Here is an 18449-nt window from a genome sequence, read left to right as displayed (position 1 = left end):
GAAACACACGCACACAATGCTAATCCAGGCGTAAATCCGAGCTACTCCTGTCTGGCAGCGTGGCCTTATAAAGACCCAAGAGTCGCGCAATTAACCGAGCTGGTTTTAAAAACTCCCCAATGATGGGTCGAGCCAAGAACCAGATCACATTTCCCAAAATGCGCGGCCAAGGTTGGGCCCAGCTAATGCACTCTGCCCAGGTTTATGATTATTAGTTATGATAATTTAAGTTGACGGCGCAAAAGAAGTTGACACCCCAGCGACCAAGTCAAGATGGCAACCCTGCCGAGGGGCGTCAAAGCAACAACCCTTGGGCTGAAGTTGGCCGTGACTTTCAGTGCAATCGAGACTTCCGTTTGTTGCGTCTCTATCCTTTTTTTTTTTTGCTCTCTGTCCCAGGACGCACATCAAAAACTGTTGCGTATTTTGCGTATTCGACTCGGTTGGCAGGACATCCGGCTTGTCTGTTTGTCCTTTATTGTTTTCCATTTGGGGTGCGAGTACATCGCATTTGCACCTTCAATTAATGTTAGGGGTGGGGCTGCTCTGGACTGGGACAACAACCCTCGCGCTCTGTTGTGATTTATGAGGGTGCGATGGCAAAACAAAATTAAGCCACGACAACGAGCGACATTTGGCGTCAGCATCTTATGCATAGAACCGGCCCACACTCCAAATAGGCAAACTTGAACTTTTAATTAAAAGTCACTTTTGATTTATAAACGTGCGCATTTTACAGTTTTACATAAACAAAACGCAATTACGATAACTCGATAACTTGCTGCGTTTGTTTACCGAACAGTTCGATTCAACACCAAGCTTAATGCTCAGCATATTTGATCTAGACTCGATTTATAAATTACTCACTTAATTCGTGATTATGTTAGATTTTCTTATCTTAATCTAAAAGGGAACTCCTTGTAGCAGCATAATAAAATGCCCTTTTTTGTCCTTTACGTAGAAGGTTTTTGGAGATGTGTAGGACTGACTCCTAAAACTATACTTAAGATTATTCGAAAGCAAATTTTTTATTATATCCTTTGTTCAGAAAAATATATATCCCATATTCCTGAATATAACCTTAAATATAAGCCAATTCCATACGTTCATATTCAAAATATTTCAAAATATTTATATAATTTGTATTAGATTATAAAATTTCGGTTTTATATTTCCCTTTAATCAACCTTTATAAAAATGTTCAAAGCATGTTTCAGGGAGTTCCTAACTAGACTTTTTGATTGCTTTCTTAATACTAGCATAATTTAGGTCTCCCATTTAAACCAGTTAAATTGAACAAATAGAATAGACTAAATAACTCTATAACTCTTTTGCAGCTTTCACGAACCTTTTTACGCAACAGCAATTCTCTATAACAATTCTTTACTGCTACCAGACAGTTGGGTAACCCTGGCAATGTACCGTAACACGCAACGTTGCCATATTGTCAGAGGACGCACGTGACGCGTCGCGACATTTAAAAGTAGGGTGTCTGGTGACGCGTGTCCTGTGCATAATCAGGATTTGCATGCATCAATGCAGGCCCGCAATGGTATTACGACAATGAAATACATCAAAATTAGCCAGAGCAATTCAAATGGAGAAGAAGCGAGGCAGGAGAAGAAGAACACAATCTGGTTGAACACGTAGAAGAAAAAATCAAACGAATAGTAAAGCTAGAAGGGATTCCTATTTATATTTTTTATACAATACCAAATATAAATATATACATTTTTGTTATTTCTGAAAATATTCTATTGGTCTTTAGTAAAGCCTTGCTTCGGTTAACACCGACCATTTTTTGTGACGAATATTGAGAGGCAACGCACTCTGGATGCTACCAGACCGGAGTAACCCACAGCAATTCGTTGCAGCTCCTTTGATGCGTAAAATGTTTGCGGCAAGCGCTTGGTGGGGGCGAGGCAGCAAACAACGTGGCCGGGCAGCCTTGACGACCGTTGCACATTGCCCGCGTGCAGGGTATGTTGGCCAGACGTGTGTGCCTCTAATAAGCCTAATGCATGGACAGCCCGGAAAATGTTTGGCCACGGTGCTGGGAGTTTACGTGGGCTACGGCACTGACTAGACAATATTGGCAATATTTTAAAGTGCGCGGCAAGCCAAGCAGGCGGGGGCAGGCACACGACCCACGAGCGTCTGTTGTCATAAAAACGCTTTAATTAAATTCATATTTGGGCGCATGTTGATTTATAGGAATGAGGGGCGCGTGACGAGGGGGCATCCAGAGACAATTATTAAATGTCATTGTTTGGCTACATTAATCTAATTGGATTGGATTGCATGGCATTGTCTGTTCGGGCGAGCAGCCTTATAAAACTCAAAGCGCTGCCACAAAAATTCGAAACACAAAATTCCATGCGAAAATTTGCGCACGAAACTGTCGCTAGGTGTCGCCTTCCGCACTCGGCTTTATGTCTCAAAGTTTTGCAATTGTTGCGGACGTTAATTTGACATTTGAATTTGAATTTGAATTTGCGACTGTACAAAAAAAAAATATGGAAAAAGTTATGTGACAGCAGTCGGAGCAGCTGGTCAGAGCAAAAGTTTCGCACTTTAACTATGAACATATTTAAAAGGGGCATCCATCACGACCTTAAAATACACAAGGTGATATGTACGTTTGTATGTCTGAATGTGTGTATGCGTGTTTGTATGTACATATGTATGTACATATGTATGTATGTATGTTGTGTAAGTATATGTGAACGTATGTCTATATTAAGTATATCTGTATTTATTTATTAGTGTATAAATGTATTTATATATTGATGTATCTATGTATCTATGTATTTATGTAATTATGTACTTATGTATTTATGTATTTATGTATCTATGTATTTATGTATTTATGTATTTATGTATATATGTATTTATGTATTTATGTATTATTGTATTTATGTATATATGTATTTATGCATTTATGTATTATTATATTTATGTATTTATGTATTTATGTATTATTGTATTTATGTATTTATGTATTTATGTATTTATGTATTTATGTATTTATGTATTTATGTATTTATGTATTTATGTATTTATGTATTTATGTATTTATGTATTTATGTATTTATGTATTTATGTATTTATGTATTATTGTATTTATGTATTTATGTATTTATGTATTTATGTATTTATGTATTATTCTATTTATGTATATATGTATTTATGTATTATTGTATTTATGTATATATGTATTTATGTATTTATGTGTTTATGTATTTATGTATTTATGTATTTATGTATTTATGTATTTATGTATTTATGTATTTATGTATTTATGTATTTATGTATTTATGTATTTATGTATTTATGTATTTATGTATTTATGTATTTATGTATTTATGTATTTATGTATTTATGTATTTATGTATTTATGTATTTATGTATTTATGTATTTATGTATTTATGTATTTATGTATTTATGTATTTATGTATTTATGTATATATGTATTTATGTATTTATGTATTATTGTATTTATGTATATATGTATTTATGTATTTATGTATTTATGTATTTATGTATTTATGTATTTATGTATTTATGTATTTATGTAGTTATGTATTTATGTATTTATGTATTTATGTATTTATGTATTTATGTATTTATGTATTTATGTATTTATGTATTTATGTAATTATGTATTTATTTTTATAGACTTTAAAACTTGTTCAAACTAAGTATATAACTTTATATAACTTTAGACGTGGAATTTGAAATAAAACGGGACGATTTAAAATATTTTCATGCGGGCAATGGGTAAAAAAACTATAAATCTAAAATATGAAGTACAAAACTTTCCATAGGCTGGTTATATATAGCCATATTTGATTGTTTAATTTGAAGTTTGTCTTAAAACACATCAAAAAGAAACTGAGGCAAATGTAGGGAAACATCTTTCATCTTAAAAGTGCTTATAGCTTTATCTTGATCAGCTCACATTCAGCTTTTCAATCGCCTGAGCTCCCATCAAGAGCATATGTGCTCATATTTGCATAAGCTACGACCTCAAGCGTATGCAGGATACATCCAAAAGGAGTCAGCCGGCAGGATGCAGCATCATGGTCATCATTACTCAACTTCTGGGCGGTGGCGTTCAGTAAATAGCAGCCACTTTACGACCTGTGCCAGGTATTCTGTGGGCGTGGCCGTAAACAGCAACTGCTGCTGCTGCTGCGGCACGTGCCGAGCATATTGAATGGAGCATTGGATGCAGTGCAGCATGCAGCATGCAGCATGCGGCAGGTTTCGTCGTTTTATTTTTTAAATTCTTTTGAAAAATGGTCAAAGTTGTTGCTGTTGCGCGTCTTTTCGGCCAACTGACAGTATATGGCGGCCATTTACCTATATATGCACACATATATAGACATAGGTAGAGCTGGGGCTCTGTCCAAAGATCACGCGCGCTGCTTAACCCAGTTTCTGGCTACTGCACGTGAGTCCTTGCTAATCATTTGTCTTCCCTGACTGCATTTTCCACTTGGCAGTGCTGCGAAGTTTCCATTACGCACTGACAACTGATTGCCAAGTTTATTATTGCTTCCGTTTGCTTATGAACAGCCAAAGGATTCGCCATTTCCTTACCGTTGCCAATGCTGGCAACAATTTATCAAGCCCGTCTACCCTCTCACCCAGTACACAAAAATACTCCACGGAATAGCGAATGATTCTGTTTTTTGGTACTGAGTGGGTGGTTGGGGGAGCTGGGGGTCACATCATTTATTATTTCTGACACTTGTTGTGCTCGATGTCAGCTCAAAGCTATTCAAAAATGTCATTCTATACGACTTGATAATCACCTTAAGAAGTTGTGCAAAGCTATTGAAAAGTTCAATTTACAGCAATAGCTGTGAAATAGCAAGAATGTGGGTATTTCAAAACTATCGATAACCGATGCCGATACAGGCTCTATCATTGATACTATCGATATATTATTCCGGTTTTATTTATTTATTTATTATTACAGCTGTGAATTTCGTAACTTATTCAAATAGCAAAGAATCAAATCAAGAATTATATGAACAAAAAGATTTTTATCTTACGATCAAAAAGTATCCATAGCCCAATTTTTGGAGCTATACAACTATCGATAGTCTTGCAGCGCGGCAAATGATACTATCGATATATGATTTCATTTCATATGTATTTATATTCTTTACAGCTCTGAACCTCTTTACTTATTAAAAACTTTACTTATTAAAAATTGTTCCATATATTCTAGAGCTATGTAAACAAAGCGATCAATATTCTGACGTTAAAAAAGTATCGATAGCGCTTTCATCAATTCTTGTGTGTTAACAGCTTAAGCTAGACCGTAAATAACTAATAGATAAGATTAACTAATAAACATACATATGCACTTATCTTTGAGGTTGTTAGAAATTATATATTTAGTCAAAATTGTTTCAAGTGCGTTTTTAATTGAGCCAAAGTAGATAAGCTTCCTTACTAGTCTATCAGCTTCTACACAATAGATCCCAGCACTAATATATCAGCTCTTTTTTAATCTATTTAATTTTGATTTGATTGTTTTTAGTTCTGTATGCCATCAACAAGACCACGGACTGCGATTGTCACAGGAACGAGTTCCATGTTCTATGAAATATCCACGAATTATATTTGTTTTAAGGATGATGGAATCTTAGCTCTTATAATAGTAATATTTAATAATTTCTTCTAAGAACATAAACAGTTTCAATATCTTCAAACTAGACACATCCTAAAAAGCATATCAACTAGTGTATTCCTTTCTAGATTGCCCTGCAGATTAAAATCAAATTTTCAAATGTTTTATCTATATACATATATTTGTGTCAAGCACCCGCACTCGTTGACGTTTAAGTTATCCGCATTGAACTTGACATAACTTCATGGGATGCTCAATGGAGATGCATCAAGTCACAAAACGACTGCATTTAAAAAGCTGTAAAAGCTCTGTGAGCGCTGCATGTGACAGCACTTAACACAGCCACACCCACACACACACACACACACACACACACGAGGGTAGAGGGGACAAAGTCAAACAGTTGGAGCCACAGCAATTGAATGTCAGTCACAAAAATGCAATCACAGTTTGACACAATTTTACCGAGGCGCCACTTCAACACGTTGCATCTGCAATATCTTTACACAGCGGCAGCAGCCAAACAAGCGATCCAACGCACGAACGACAACTCTGCAAACAACACAATGACAACTCTTTAACACTGTTAAGTTGGCGTTGGCGTTGCCGTTGACATCCTTGTCGCTTGGCCCTGTTGCCTCATGTCGCCGTATTGCTTACGACTTTTTAGCCATGGGTGTTTCCAATTTTGGATTATTTTTGTAACGATTTTCCTTCTTATAAATCGTTACTAATAATCTTTTATTTTCATTTTCCTTATAGAGATCTAAATCTGGACACGTAAATAAAATATATGCTTTAAAACCAGGTTATGCACATAAAATGAAAACGAAAAGCCTTATACTAAGTATTATCCATAATTGAAATTAATGTAGTTGCTGCAAAAGGGCCATTTTTAAGATAACATATTTAAGTTAATGAAAAATATCTATAAAAGACTCCAGTATTTAACATAATATGAGCTTATTAAGCAAAATGTTATTACAACATATTCGACTTAACAGATATACGTACATATGTTAATAACATGTAATTAATATAAAATGCCTTAATAAGTTATCTATTTAAAAGGAACAGGCGATAACTATTATTTAAATATATTATAAAGAAAATTCGAACGTTATTTTGATAATTAGAATTAAATCTTCACTGATATTAATATATAAAATACTTTGATAATGGCTAACCTTGAATAACTCTAAAGGTTTAAGTAATATGTTCTCCTTACATATTACTTTAACCTTTAGAGTATTTAAAAAGCGTAGCAATTTATTTCTTTGGCTTGTTGTTATGGTTGTTGTTTTTGCTGGTATCGTTATCGTTGCTTTCATCGCCGCAGCGCGTGCTCGAGTGCATTTACTCACACACACACACACACACACACACACACACACACACACACACACACACAATCAAGCAAATAGCACAAACACAAACATATGGCACATACAGGACATTTTTTGTTGTTTGATTGCGTTTTTATCTTCGTCATTTCAGCAGCGCCTGGCAACTCTGGCAGCTCTTTCCCATGGCCAAATTGTGGCAACTGCAACTGCAGCGACTCAGGCGATATTTTACAGTGGCAACATTTTATTGCAAACATTGTGCAATTTCACTTTAAACGTCAATCGATTTTCATTTGATTTTTACGACCATTTTCTTTCCCACAGCCCATACTCTTCTCTGCTTTTCTTTGCTTTCGTCCTTTGAATGTTGTGCAAGCTTTTGGCTTACTCAATTGCAATCGAATTCACATTTTTATACCCTGTAGCCGTTCCATAAAGAGTTCTTCATTAAGTTGTACGGAGAGTTGTAAGCTACAGGTTAGATATTCCCATACTCACCTGTCTGTCAATTCTTTTAAGTAAATTTACTAATAATTAAAAATTAAATACGATGAATTCCGCACACACGCCGTATGCGTGATCTCGAAATTCACGGATATCATTTTAGCCCATCCACGCTCATTTTTAATGCCGTGTGTCTGTATCTGTATCTGTTCGTTCTTACTTGTTATTTTCAACATTTTGCTTAATTGTTTACTTTTTTTTTGACACAATCGTATTATCCCTCAGCTCCTACACTGCGACTTGCCGGTGTGAGTGTGTGTCAAATTTAATTAACTTGATATTTATTGAGGCAGACGCTTGCTATGCAAATTTCTTGATATGATTTTCTCAGATACTTAATTTGTCAACGGTTCGCTGATTTACGACTTTGATTTGCTGTCGGGCAAATCAAATTGCGCGATTTCTGAATGTCACAAAATCAACAAGCGCTCGAGTCTGGGGGTGGGGGGAATGGATCAATTCAAAAATCAGCTACAATTTTAAGACGATGAATAATTACATGGTTTATTCAAATATTGATAGACACATATTAAATTTATTGGACCGCTTAAGCATGACAAAATAAATTATTTACTCGATATGTTGAGTTAAAATTGAAACCAAATTTAAATTTTTTTTAAAATTGGTTTATTCACTGAGCCTAACCTAATTTGTTGGATTATTAAGATAAGATGTTAGATTTATAATAGCTTAATCTCAAAGATTCTAGCCCTGACTTTGTTCAATATTTACGTTATTATGGGGCAAGAACCTTTGCTAACGCTGACATGAGTCTTTTTTTTTCCTACTCTGGAACGAGCCCTCATTTCGCTCATGTAAGCCTTTCCTATATTCTTTAGCTATTTCAATTGCACATATTTGATTAAACCCATATTTTAGTCGTTTGCTTTTGAGGAAAATGATCCAAGGCACGTGTTTTCGAACAAATCCTATTGTGACGAATTTAAAAGAGTACAACACAAAAGAAACAGCTTTATTCGATATGCCGAAGATTAAATATTCTTAAAGGAATGGGACTTACTTTGCTGATATGTGTCATATGTCATATTGGAGTTATATGAAGATGCAAGGGCAGGTTAAGTAATAAACAAAACGTTTAAGAAATAGGAACGAGCCATGGTTCATAGGGCACCTATAAAAGATGCTAACTTAATGTTAATTAAATTTGATCATATTATCTTGAATAATAATATCTATTGTACCTATATCAGCATTGTCATGTGCTCCGATCCAGCCGATTCCGACATATCTACTGCCTATGCACAATTTCACGACGACGGCTACTTATTCCGATCAGACTATATATGGTTTATGGCGATGTTACACATTTCATTACAAAATTAAAATACTCTCTAATAGGGTAAAAAAAGTGAATTAAGTAGAACGTTGAGATTTGTGCAACTCATAGACTCTTTGAACCTGCGGGCATTGGGTCTCAACTGGTCCAGATATTTCGCCAATCTTCTCTCTCTTTCTCTCTGCATAGGCCAAGAGCTTACCACAAAGGTGTGCGCCTTGAAGCGTGCTGTATATTTGTTAAAAGAAATGTCAAAAGTAATTGAACCACGTAGGCCGAATCCCAGCTAAAACTTGTTAACTCTTCTGCTCTTCGGCGACCTCATGTGCCACATTAACTTTCGCTTTTCTGTAGCTTTTAGGGCACAAGCATTCGAAAGGGCGAGGGGCGTGTTGGTGTCAGGGGGCTTGCATGTTTGCGCCATTTTCGCAGAGTCATCGCATGATTTACGTCGAATCGGCTTTGGCAAAGTAATCATGTTGTGCACACACACAGACACACCCAGCCACACACACACACACACACACACACGCAGACAGAAGCACATACGCACGCTATTAGGAAAAGCCAACAGAAAGCAGCGCTCGTCCGAAGCTGACCACAATTATGGTAGCCGAAAGGCGCTTTCAATTTCACTTGGCTAGCTTTAGGTAAACAGCAACAGCTTCCACTAACAAAACATCGCAGCTGCTGGTTCGTGTGTCGATCAAGTCAAGCATGGAACAAGCGCAAGCGGCACACGCAAACGCATCAAATCAATGAAAGTGGCCACTGCGCCACGATTTGCACTTCATTGACTTCAATCCATGGACGAACCGAACCACACAGCTGGTCAGCTCCTTGGCGCACCAGCTGCCCAAAAAGCCAATGAAGTCGAAGCTAGATGGAGTTGATGTTCCAGCCGAAAGCGCTGGCGGCCCTACTTAAAGCATTTTCATTCCATTCGCTTTATTTGGCCCCATTTGGCCGCAGCCAGTTTATGAAAATGAAAATTGCCAAGAAAATGGAAAATTCTTCAATGTGCCGTGCTATTTTTGAGTACCCTGTAGTTATTAGAAATGCTTAGAAATATGAGGGGCTATTTGCATTTTTGCAATGTGCTTGTGACGTTTCTCAGGAAAATAATAATTATTTTTTTTGCAATTATAAATATATACACAGAGTGATTAACATATTGCTGAGCCAATTAAATAGTATGTGGATCTTACGAATTCTGTAAAAAAACTGTATTAAAATGAACTTATTCACAAATTTGTACCTTACCTTAGACATATAATTAATACCTTATTATTACACCAAATAATTAATTAATAAGTAAAGCATCTTGATTTTATATGTTTTATTTTACGAAAAATATAAATATTTTTGTGAGTTTTCATATTTTTGCCACATTTCAATTCCCATTGAGAAGCAATTACGTGGTATCTCCTAGTCGCGCTTATTCGACCTCAAAATGCTTACTTGTTTTTCAATTTCTTTGCGCATTGCTCACGTTAGCTACGCTATAAAATTGCACTTGTGTGTGCTTATTGAGCCATGGGCGTGCACGACTGCCCTCAAAATCGAACCACCGACCCCGCTGCACGAGTCCCCTTTAACCCGCTGAATTCATCTCTCAGCTCGCTTTATGTATATATTTTCTTTATTTAATCTGAATATAAATCGCTTATCAGCTGGAAAAATGCAACAGCAACAACAAAATAGACGAAAGACTCAACAAATTATTAACACTGAGCATTGGAAAAAACATAAATATTAGCGTAAAATTGTTTTAAAAACTATGCACGAAACACTAAAACAGAACGCACAACAGTAATGTAATTTAAAATGCTGCAAAAGTTGAGATAATTTTACACTAATGAATAAACACGAATATACAAACAAACAAGAAAGAGGGTCTATCTTTGGCACGCCAAAGATCTAATAAGTCTCATAGTGGTTAATCAAAAACCTGATTTTCCATCGATCGTTTATGATACAGCTTTATGATATAGTAGTCCGATGTAAATAAGATATTGCAAAAATGAATGGAGCATAGTGAAATCTCGGCATTATCTTGAGTGACAAAAAATTTTCCATACAACAACTTAATTTTCTACCGATCGTTCCTATAACAGCTTTATGATATAGTGGTCTGATCTGAATAGAACTTTGCAAATATATGAGCATAGTTAACCTAATAATGCCGAGTTTAGTCAAGATATCTCAATTAATAAACATTTGTTGTATGCAACTTAATTTTCGACTGATCGTTCCTATGGCAGCTATATGATATAGTGGTTCGATCCAGCTAGATTTGACATATGTGCTGTGTGCAACAGAAAGAGGGACTTCTGCATAGTTTCAAAAAGATAGCTTTAAGACAGCGCCGGCTAATGCAGACCAAGAATATATATTCTTTTTGAGGTCGGAGATGTTATCTTAGCTTTAATATAATTAATATAGCTTAGTTTGTCGAAATTTCTTTGAAAACAAAATATTTTACCATATAATGTCCTAATGTTCCTACTACTAGGCGGCATAGTAAGACTTATAAATGCCACGCTTTAGTAAGATATATTTATAAGCAAAAAGTTTTAAAATTTCCCAAATCGCTGAAACACGTATTCATAAAGTTCTTAAGTAGAGCTTTAAAAATAAAAAACTTAAACTTAAATATTAAACACGTGTTTATTGATTTTTCCTAGAGATCATTGGAAATTAAGTTGAGCGCGGAACGTCACCCACCAAATCTTTGAATTCCGTTTCCGCCAAGGAGGAATACATTTTCGCAAAAGCGGGAAACATCCCTCAAATGAATTAAAACAAAGAACTTTACAATTGATTTGAAGGCCGATCAGATGGTTAATTCAAACGTTTTTCGCGATTTCTCCACTCTTGCAAGTGAAAGTACCCGAAACCTCGTCTAATCGTACACCTTCATCACTCAAGGTAACTACAGTGAAAATTTCAGCGAGTCAATAAGTCAGTCAGTCAGGACGAACTGTTTTATATATAGAAATATAGATTGAGCATTTACATTTAAATTGTTTGTTCGGCATATATTTATATGATTTATATATATTTACTGAGTCGGTATATATTGAATTAGTCGGTATAAAAGATAAGCATATATTCCACACTATAAACGACAATTGTTTTGGAGCAGACCCCATAGAAGAGTCAACACGGCGAGCATTGTAGCCGCTTCTGTGGCCGGACGCACTGCAGCATTGCAACGTTCCGGTGATTGTTCTGTCCAAATAAAATAATCGCTTAAGCCCGCCTTGTCGATTTTCGCTTGAATATTATCAATTACATCGCTACTTAACTGGCGCTGACGCGACAAGATCTTGACGAGCGGCATAGGCGACATGCTCGAGTAGCCGCAGAGCACGGTCAACAGTTGAGGGTCGCTATAAACCACTTTGTAGGTGACTGAGATGGGAAATTTGGATGCGTCGCCATAGTTTAACACAAAAATGCTGTTTTTTGTTAAATCATCCCAGGGAAACGAAATTGTCTCCTTAACAGCATTAATTTCATCAGCTATGGTGCTTATGTATTCCAACTTCAGTTTTAGTTTTATATCCGCAGTTGCTGGCACCGAGACATTCAAGCATTTCAAAACACTAACTTTGGGTGCGCGTCCTGCCTCGTACCAATAACCCGACATCTGAGGCATTCGGAAATTAACTAGCATAGACTTTATTCTGAAGATTCCAACTTACTGCAGTTAAATTCAGAGGACGTCCCGGAACGCTGTCATCGCACTTTACGTCCTTCATAGCCGCAAGTCTGTGCAGAGATTGAGCACCGTTCGTCCAGATAAGCGCTAAAAGCAGCCCAACAAATAAATGCGCATTCATTCGGAGATCTGTGCTCAGCCCTGCATCCACAAGTAAACTGAGCGGCATACAAACCAGCTTGCCGGACTCGGGTCTATTTATAAAACTCGGCTTATCGGACAACTATTGTTCAGGCACACGCAAATCTACCCTATTCTGAGTGTAGAGAGCTTTGTAATATGAGAACTGAGCGACATAGTTTGTATTAATATGGAAAACTAGACACTTAAAACTTGAAACGCTTATCAACAAATGTACAGAATCATTTTAGCTAAAGTGTAAAGTGTATCATTTGTATTATTATTATTCATAATTCAAATAAAACAAATTAATTTCTTATGCAAATTATTTGCCTATAAGTTTAAATTGTTTTTTTTTTTATTTTTATTTATCAGTTTTATAAAAGTCATGAGTACCTATATAAAGTCTTATGCTCACAAATGCATTAAACTTTAAAATGACCAGAGATAACACTTATCTCCAGACTGCCGTAGAATTAATATACATCAATAAGCTGCTTGACCAATAGCTGCTATGATAAAGTATGCCCGATTCGGTTGCCCACTGAAAGCGAATAAAATCAAAAGTCTTAAGAGACTCGCGACATTTTTGTCATCTTTAATTAAATAACAAGGTTTGTACCTAGATAAAGTACGCTGTGTGAGCTGTTGTTTATCTGGCGCAACATCAAGTGGTGTGGGAAACAACTCTATCGCACACAAAAACGAGGAAGTAGGGCTATGTTGATTAAAACTAATAAATGGCGAATTTGGTCAAGGTTTAGTTTGGTCTTAATAACAAAAAAGTTGTTCATACAAGACAGATTGTTGCTAGGGCAGAATGCCAGAACAGAAAGAATCACTTCTGCAAAGTTTCATAAAGATAGCTTTAAGACCGAGAGAACAGTTCGCATAGAAACCGACAGACGGACAGACAGATATGGCTATATCGACTCGGCTGCTGTTACCGATCAAGAATAAATAAACTTTATGCACGACAAAATTATAATACCCTCTGCACAGGTAAAATACCTACAGATAATCTATGCTCCACTCGAAGTAACAGAAACTTGATTGATTTCGAATTTTGATTTGGATGTGGTTTACATGTTTTCTGCAATTGAGGGTATCTGCGCCCTCAAATTCTTATGTATTATAACAGCCAGAATTTATTGAACACAAATTTGCTAATATTTTGATTGATATTTTGACTTGCTTCTGTACAACTTGACTAGAATTATATTTACATTATTATATATTATTAATAAAGCTTAATTACATTTACGTTTTTGTTGTTTGTTATTGCAAAATTATAATAATAATTAGGCAATGCACTGCCTGAGTGCTACGCATAAAATCGGTTGCAGCTCAAATTTGTTCGTACAGTCCGCTTACTCAGATCTATGAATATCTTTTAAATACGAATATTTGACACTTCTTTTCAACACTTGTTTTCACAAAAATGACTCATAACTCTATAATGATAAGCAGATAACGATAAGCAGCCGATTGTTTCAGCTGATTAACTCCATAGACTACAAATGATAGCCAATCCAAATGCTATTATGAGTGTCAGTTTTGGACTGACTGCAGCATTACAACGATCCGGTGATTGTTCTGTCCAATGAATATTATTACCATAGGGCGTTTTATCTAATTGCGTGGTAATATAGCTGACAATAATTGGATCGAGCTGACGTTGGCGCGTAAAAATCTTGAAGAGCGGCATCGGCGAAATGCTAGAGTAGCCGCAAAGAATGGCCATAAGCTTCGGTTGGGCATAGACCAGTTTGTAGGTGACACTTATGTTCATCAGCTCGGTAATGTATACCAAGGTGAAAAGGCCGTTTGCAGTTGCGTCATCCCATGGAAATGTTATGTTCTCCTTAACGGTCAGAGGTCGTTTATCAACCGTGTTGACGTACTCCAATTGCAGTTCCAATTCATGATCTACCGTTGCCGGCACGGAGACATTTAAGCATTTCATAACATCCACATTCGGCACTCTGACTGCCTCGTACCAGTAGCCCGCCAGCTGTAAATTAGAGGGAGCATTGAATTAAAGAGAGCATTAACAGCATGTTAACAGTTGCTGTTAGGAGCCAAACTTACAGCTGTTAAGTTGAGTCGCTGTGTACTAACAGTTTCACAACTTAAATCATCTGGCAGCTGAGATTGCGCACAGTCCGTCCAGATGAGTGCCGATATAAGCAGAACAAATATTTTGCTTTCCATTCGTAGTTCTGCGTTCTTCCGCACCTGCTTAGTGACTGAATAATGTGCCAAACCGGGCAATTGATATTGTTATGCTTATCAGTTACCTACATATATACATATGTTTGTATAGACTTTGGCAGTTCAGTCATGATTGACGACTGACCGGCAGCACTGATATGGGCACTAAAAGCTAGATATATCTAAACCATTGACCAAAATAATATGTCATCATAGTGTTATAAATTTAAAAATGTTTAATAAGACTACAACTATTTCAAAGATGTAGAATACTTGAATGAACCAATGCCGATGCCCTAAAGGGTAAATCGGGTATATTGGCTAATGTAAACGTATGTAGCTGGTAGAAGGAGACATTTCCGACCCCAGTACAACAACATAGTCAATGTCCGTGTTTCTTTTTGGACTATAAAAATGAGTTTTTGTGTGAATACATATTTTTGTAAGCAAACTACGCTCCGAAAGCATGTATAAAATCTTAATAAAATGGGACCACATAAACATATAAATATAATATTATATAACTCCAATTGGAACAGTCTGCTTAGAAATGGAAAGGGTATTGATTCTTCTTTTATATTAATCCAATCAAATCTCCGCTATCAAATCTACGGCACTACAAGAAACCAAACCTCATTATGCTTAAACTGATGGATTTTGCATGTCGAGTTCGCTGGTTAAATATGCAGCTATTCAAAGTGCTTAAGCAAAAATGTGAAAACTTTGAGCATAGCATAAAAAAAAAAATTAAAAAGGGACTTGCCAAAAAAAAAATCTAAGAGTGCAAAGAGTAAAGCAGGCAGCGCAAACATGCGAAACTATTAAAAACATGTCTTTGTCCTTGGCTTTGGCTGCATATAATGAAATTCCATTGCCCCCTGCCACTCAATGCCCCTACATTGCGCCCTCGGTATCAATCTAGGTGAAATATTAACAAGCAAGTCGCAGTCTGAAGTTGCACGATGGAAGGCCGATGTCATCGGCGACGGCAGCTCATAAAAATTCCTGGCTACAGAGCCCGATTCTTCCGACTCTTGCACTCAGAAAGCGGAATGAAAAGAATGGGAGACTGAGACTGAGAGCTATGCTTAAAGCGCTCAACAGACGCGGAAACAATAGACTTGAGTTAACTTAAATTGATTTCCAGACGCGACAGCGTTTAGGGAAATACACCCATACTACCAAAACCCCCTCGGGCCAGCACCCACCATCTAGGCAAAAGAGTAGAAAAAACTCAGACTATAGAAGTTTGTAGCCTCTGCACCTTGATTGCAAGTTATTTGAAATTTTGTGCAAATTTCTGGAATAAAACAAGTAAAAGTACGCTAAGCTAGAAGCTTAGACTTGTAAATACCCTGCAGACAGCTTTAAAGTACAAGTATTCCCCGTATTTCTGCTTTTTATAGAAGTGAATAGTTTCTGGTACAGCTTTTATCAAGTCTTAACCGATCCTTATGAAACTTTTGGATTACATGGGAGATATGCTTGGAAGTCGAATGCTTGATAATCTCAGTAAATAAAAAGTTCCAAAATTAAAAATATAATATATTTTTTTTGTTCAAGTTTTGGTTAACTAAAGGTAGCATATATTTTATAAGACTTAAAGCCATATATTGATTGAAACTTTGGAACAGCCGAAGACAAGGTGAATTTTAGTCTTAAAATCTAATTAGCTTTTGATGCCAATTAAGAGAAAGTGTTCCTTATTGCAACAGAACTATATACTTTTTATTTCATATCAATCGAGTCTTACCACAAGGTTTCTTCGAAATAGTCCTTCTGTCTTTAAAAAATTCTACAGTCTTTAAATCTTCCTCATCCCATAAAGTTGCATCCACTTTATTTTTATTTTTTTATTCTTTCCATTGGTATCGTTATAAACACAGTATATAATCGTCTGTACCCAGTATTATCGTACTCCTCTCCATATAAGAAATAACCTTTCATATAAACAGAAAAAAAAAAGTCTCTTTTATGCATTTACCCAACTCCAGCGTACATCATTTGCCTGTTTATCAATAACAGGGTATTTAAGACAGACAGCTGAGTTCCTTGGCGGTTCCTTTTATAAAGCTGCACTTGAAAATTTTGAGTGTGCACGCGAAATTTTTGTTGCAATTTTCCGGCGCATTGTTTGCCTCTGGATGGAAGGTGTGCGACGAGGGGCAAGTGGCAAGAGTCACGATAGCATTTCTTCAACTGAAGTTGCTTTCTGTGCAGTTGCTCAATTTGGCTGCAGATTTTGTTACTTTCATCGCGTTGCATATTGAAATTGCCACTTTATTTATGTCACTCAATGAACGTAGATGAGACATTCTGAATGTGAATAATTCTTGTTGTTGCCACAGTTTGTTCATGTTGTGACCATTCGCAGCACTGGCAGCTGACAGTTTTGCGAATCAATGTCCATTAGCCAAACGAATGGATTGAATGCAATTGGTTTAAATAACGTCAAATGTCCCTGTGGAAGTTAAGTAACCAAAATATAAAAATGTTGTAGCTGTCAATTGACAAAATTGACGATTGACAAAATGTGATAGATGCATTATCAATAAATTTTAAAAGTCCGGACAGCAATCGAATTATAGCATAAATATTTATATGCCTCTATTTTATTTTCATCATGAATAAAAGTTTTATTCTCCGTATGTTCGACAAATCCAACACATATTTATTGAGCAACACTTTTCAACACTGACTTACCGAACATGCTCAGCTCTCAAATATATTCAATATCTCTTTTCAGTATGGGCAACTTTATAATCTAAGGGAAGATACTTTCTATCAATCGTTATAATTGCTGTTCGTTGAAGCTCCGTTAAGATAACTTACTTAACGTTCGATAGCTATCAGCGATCTTCACAAACAATTCCCATGTGTATTAGACTTGCTTGCGTTAAAAGCTGTTGAGAATTATAAACAAGAAAAATGCGAATGCTCTTCGAGCATCGTTTGCGCTCAGACGGCGCATAAAGGAACCCAAAAAGTCTCGCTGATTGTTTAACTTTCACCTTGTCGCAGAGTTAAGAGCACATTTCATTAGGTGCTCGCCCAAGTTCGACCAAAGCCGACTGTACTTTCCCTTACAATGAAAATGCAACAATGAGAACGCGAACGGGTTGGCGGGTTGGTGGGTGCTGCACTTGAAGTCATTCCGCTCTGGCCATGAAGCCGAGGGCAAGCGCAAACTTTTTAAGTGAATTTTTGATTAGATCTGGGCAAAGTTTTTGTCGCTAGCGACAAACAAACGGGCACGAATGCATTCCGCCAGAGTTGCCATCCTGGCTCAACTTAAAGTCGACCAGTTAGTTGTGCGCTTTGTAATTTGCGCAAAAGTCTATTTATTTGCGCAAAGGATAATAATAAAATATGGACTGCAGCTAGTAGTAGAACACAAAGTTGCCGGCACAACCGGACACCGGCCAGCTGGACCAGGGCACAATTACGAGGCTCAGACTGAGGCTCAGACACTGTACCTGTTTTAACCGAAACTTTTCGCGAACAGTTCACAGTTGCCAGCGAAAAGTTACCCTCTTCCGCACAGCCTCAATTTAAGTTCAAGTTTTGCGCGAAAAGTTAATAAAATTATTTGC

At 36.5% G+C, this 18449-nt stretch overlaps 2 protein-coding genes across 2 annotated transcripts; both read right to left on the bottom strand.

The window, feature by feature from the left end:
• Positions 1 to 11815: 11815 nt before the first annotated feature.
• Positions 11816 to 12818, bottom strand: LOC26530707 (uncharacterized). Its single transcript, XM_015170770.3, has 2 exons — positions 12506 to 12818; positions 11816 to 12450 (listed from the first exon to the last, which is right to left on the bottom strand). Exons 1-2 carry the CDS (start codon positions 12689 to 12691, stop codon positions 11917 to 11919), a joined length of 720 nt encoding a protein of 239 aa, XP_015026256.1. The 5' UTR covers positions 12692 to 12818; the 3' UTR covers positions 11816 to 11916.
• Positions 12819 to 13077: 259 nt separating this feature from the next.
• Positions 13078 to 14880, bottom strand: LOC6633221 (uncharacterized). The gene is made up of 2 exons (XM_015170602.3): positions 14734 to 14880; positions 13078 to 14656 (listed from the first exon to the last, which is right to left on the bottom strand). Exons 1-2 carry the CDS (start codon positions 14854 to 14856, stop codon positions 14144 to 14146), a joined length of 636 nt encoding a protein of 211 aa, XP_015026088.1. The 5' UTR covers positions 14857 to 14880; the 3' UTR covers positions 13078 to 14143.
• Between the last annotated feature and the right edge of the window lie 3569 nt (positions 14881 to 18449).

This window comes from Drosophila virilis, chromosome 2 (genome assembly GCF_030788295.1).
Source record: "Drosophila virilis strain 15010-1051.87 chromosome 2, Dvir_AGI_RSII-ME, whole genome shotgun sequence".
NCBI classification, from domain to species: Eukaryota; Metazoa; Arthropoda; class Insecta; order Diptera; family Drosophilidae; genus Drosophila; species Drosophila virilis.
This window is presented reverse-complemented; position numbering and strand designations above follow the sequence as displayed.

What these genes read in the sequence shown, in the direction of transcription:
- LOC26530707 (XM_015170770.3), bottom strand. Translation starts at nt 12,691, where the DNA reads ATGCCGCTCAGTTTACTTGTGGATGCAGGGCTGAGCACAGATCTCCGA. An exon ending in GTCCTCTGAATTTAACTGCA is followed by an intron (nt 12,451 to 12,505) that starts GTAAGTTGGAAT and finishes CGAATGCCTCAG; the next exon opens with ATGTCGGGTTATTGGTACGA.
- LOC6633221 (XM_015170602.3), bottom strand. Translation starts at nt 14,856, where the DNA reads ATGGAAAGCAAAATATTTGTTCTGCTTATATCGGCACTCATCTGGACG. An exon ending in AGCGACTCAACTTAACAGCT is followed by an intron (nt 14,657 to 14,733) that starts GTAAGTTTGGCT and finishes TCTAATTTACAG; the next exon opens with CTGGCGGGCTACTGGTACGA.